Below are 3,769 nucleotides of genomic sequence, written 5' to 3'. Positions count from 1 at the left end.
GTTATAGTGTTATCAAATCAATTCTTGAACAGTCAAAAGGAATTGAAGAATTGCCTTAGCATTTAGTTGAGAAAATTAAGTTTGGTTGCATTAAGTTTGTGTTAGTTTTTTTGCCTTTTTTTTTTCTATTCAGATAATAAGAGAATTTGGAATCCTTACACTATTATTATTATTATTATTATTATTATTACAAAGGGAAAGTTTGATGAAGTTGTGAAGATGGAAACAATGTCCATGGAGATAGAACTCTTATTTTACAAACAAGTTAATTTGCAATTAGCCAAAATAATGCATTTACAAATTACAACAGCAGCTAGAATAAGATCAGATACATGAAGATAATAAAATGATATAGGTGGAAGCTCTTTCATTAAGAAAAATACACAATTAAAAGAAGAAAAAAATGTAATTAACTACTCCAAACTTTATTTATTTCTATGCAATTTACATTTTAAATTTTCAAAATATAAGTTCGACATTTTGAAATTTGTCAAACACTGTTTAAAAAAAAATACAATAATGATACTTTTTTTTTCTGTTGAATTATAATGTTTGACAAATACGGAATGTCGAACGAACAGATTTTGAAAATTCATAAATATAAATTCACAGAAACAAAAATTCGAGAGAAATTAATTACAATTTTGGAAGTGAAAATGCTTTAGAGCTTGAGTGACAAATCAAGCTTCTGCAACTTATTTTCATGTTTAGAATTCAAATGAGAAACACTACCAAACCAATATCCTCCAAAACCTTGTGTCACAAGCTTTGTAGGATGAAACTTCCCTAACCTCGGCACGCCGCCGCTGCCGTCGAAAACAGCCATGGATGATGGTGATTCAGATTCCAAACCATTATTACTATTCAGCTTCCGATTTGCAGGGTGTGAATCCAAATAAAGCTTCTGTCTCTGCCACCCGTTTTCGCGACAGGTCATCGCGAAAAAGGGTGGCTGAGAAGAAGGTTTATTGATCATAGAATGAAGCTGGATCCCAAGTGGCTTGTTATAGGATCCATTTGAAGAAGAAGAAGAAGAAAAAGAAGGAGAGAATCTGTATCCAAAATCTACCATTGATGATGATGATGATGATGGAGATTTGTGGTGTCCTCTTCTTGCTAATGTTCTTTCTCTTTTGTGTGCATTTTGATGCCCACCAAGTGCTTGAGAACTGTAAAACTTTCTCTGGCAATAGTTGCATGAGAATGTTCTGTGCTCCATTTCATGATTCTTGTTCTTGTTACCTTCTTCTTCTTCTTGAGTTGAATCTGATGAGTTTTCTGATGAATTTGGATCAAGGAAGTTGAGAAGGTTCAGCTCTTGCTTTGTTCTTGATTCATCATTGCTTGAAAGACTTAGATCAAGTTGAAGAACAGTACTAGTAGTATTCTCTTTCACTTCTTGATCATCATCTTGATCTTTGTTCTTTGATGAAGATTTTTTCAAATTCTCCAAGGTTTGAAGGTCCATGTGCAAAGATTATTATTATTATTATTGTTATTATAAAAATAAAAAAAATATGAATAATAATAATAGTAATAATGTGTGTTTGGTTTAAGAGAAATGAATGAAGGAAAGAAAGAAAGAGTGAAAGATGAAGTTTGTTGTGTTGTTAGTGAATGATGAAAGAAGAATAAAAGGGTCATTGGGTATGTATAGAAGTAGATATAGCACTATTTTACAGTTACAAGGTCTTAATATTGCAAAATCTAAAAATTAAGTCATCCAATTTTTTATTTTTATTTTTATTTTGTAGTGATTGCAACTTGTTGGGAACTAACACTAACAAGTACGGTTGATGATGTAAATGTGAGTGAAAAGAATGTCACGACAAGAATCAAATAGGGAATGTCAAAATCTATGTGTGTATAGAAATCAATGAATTCATTCATTCATTCATACATACATACATAGCTAGAGCTAGTACTTTGAGTTTGAGAGTAAAAGTAGTACAATGTAAATTTTAGAAGAGTTAAGTTTTATGTAATGACAAGTGTAATTTTTTTAAATAAAAGTAACAAATTATATTTTGAGAAAAAAAATTCAAAATCGGAGAAATTTTATTATTTTTTATTAGTATTTTAGTTATTGGTTCAATTTTTTTAGTTTAATAATGTAATAATATATTTTTGAATTTTTTATTTAAATTAAATAAATATAATAATTATGAAAATGAATAAACGCTAAGATATTTATAAAAATGCATCTTGAGACATATCTTGGATGCTGAGGGGTAACCCCAAAATGGGCATATCTCGAATGCTTAGTTCCCATGTTGTGACAGAGTGACGTTGAGTCACATTTTGGGTACACCTAGGATATGTATTAGGACGGAAATCAGATATTAAACATTCGAGATAAGCACGTAATGTGAATGAGGTTTTAGCATCTGAGATATGAGCCATCATCGTGGATAGAGTCACAACATCCGAAATAAGTTCACATGCGTATATAAGTTACAGTATCCGAAAATTATGTACATAATCACAGCACGAGAGCTAAGCGTCCGAAATATGTCTATTTTGGGATTATCACCTCACCATCCGAGATGTGTTCTAGAATGTATTTTTATAAATATCTTAGCGTTTATTCATTTTTGTAATACTATATTTATGTAATTTAAATATAAAAAATCTTATATTTTTAGCCTATATTTTTTAATAATATTGATTAATTAATGACAAAAAAAATAAAATTTGCTGACTCTTTAATATTTTTTATATTTTTATTTTTATGACTTTTTTTATTTTATGCCTAGCTATTTAAATAGTAAATAGTGAAAAGAAAATTTAATTCATCAATAATAATAATAATAATAATATGCTATGACTAATATTCTATTTTCTACTATAACTAACTCTATTTTCATTAATTGGACTATTAATAAAAAAAATCAATTGATAATGTAAACTTTTTTTCATAATCAACAAATCATATTATTCCATTTGCATTCCCCTATTCATTGATGATGTATGTAGTAATAAGAACTAAAAATCTTCCAAGCTGATTGAACTCCTCCTGCCAACACGTGCAAGTCCATAACCCCGTAGTACTAGGATGGGTGACCTCCTGGGAAGTCCTCGTGTTGCACCTCTTTTTTTTTTTTTTTTTTAATTTCATGTCTTTTCAGTTTTCACATTGCTATGTGTTGTAGCTATGTACCTTTTTAAGGGTATATTCACGTCTACATGCTATGACACACTAAAAAAATCCAAGGTATGAACAATAGTCAATAGACTACATACTTTTTATTTTTAATTTCTGAGAATTATTAGTTTTAGAATAGACTTGTCTAATGAAAAAAGCTGTGATGCTCTTAATTTCTTAATCAACATGGTGGATTTGTAGTATCTCCACAGAAACTCTTGTCTTTGTCCTCTTATTATTGTTTGTTTACCTCATCATACCAAATAGACGTGTCCATTACTTTATCACTAAATTTATTATAATTATACTATTTTAAAATATATAAAATAATATATATATGGTTAATAATTTAATTTAATTTAACGTTAATTTTCGGTATATTTATAATATTTTTTAATTATAAATATCTAAGTGATATTAGCATTATTTTTTTCCGTGGTTTGATGAAGATATTAGCAATTGATTACTTTATATGTATATATATAAAGTGGTCAAGGAATAATATAATGAATAATTATTGTGCCCTATGTTCTTTTATAGGTAAATTACTTGATTTAATCTTTAATATTTAGGTGAAAATTTAATTTTATTTATAATATTTGAATATTTTATTTTTATTTTAAA

At 28.2% G+C, this 3,769-nt stretch overlaps 1 protein-coding gene across 1 annotated transcript; it reads right to left on the bottom strand.

Annotated features, from left to right (window-relative positions):
* Positions 1-554: 554 nt before the first annotated feature.
* LOC107463735 (zinc finger protein 3-like) lies at positions 555-1,576 on the bottom strand. The gene has a single exon (XM_016082593.3). It carries the CDS (start codon positions 1,466-1,468, stop codon positions 662-664), a length of 807 nt encoding a protein of 268 aa, XP_015938079.1. The 5' UTR covers positions 1,469-1,576; the 3' UTR covers positions 555-661.
* Positions 1,577-3,769: the final 2,193 nt, after the last annotated feature.

Source organism: Arachis duranensis, chromosome 9 (assembly GCF_000817695.3).
Source record: "Arachis duranensis cultivar V14167 chromosome 9, aradu.V14167.gnm2.J7QH, whole genome shotgun sequence".
Taxonomy (NCBI): domain Eukaryota; kingdom Viridiplantae; phylum Streptophyta; class Magnoliopsida; order Fabales; family Fabaceae; genus Arachis; species Arachis duranensis.
Note: the sequence above shows the minus strand (reverse complement) of the source record. Positions and strands in the feature narration are given on the sequence as shown.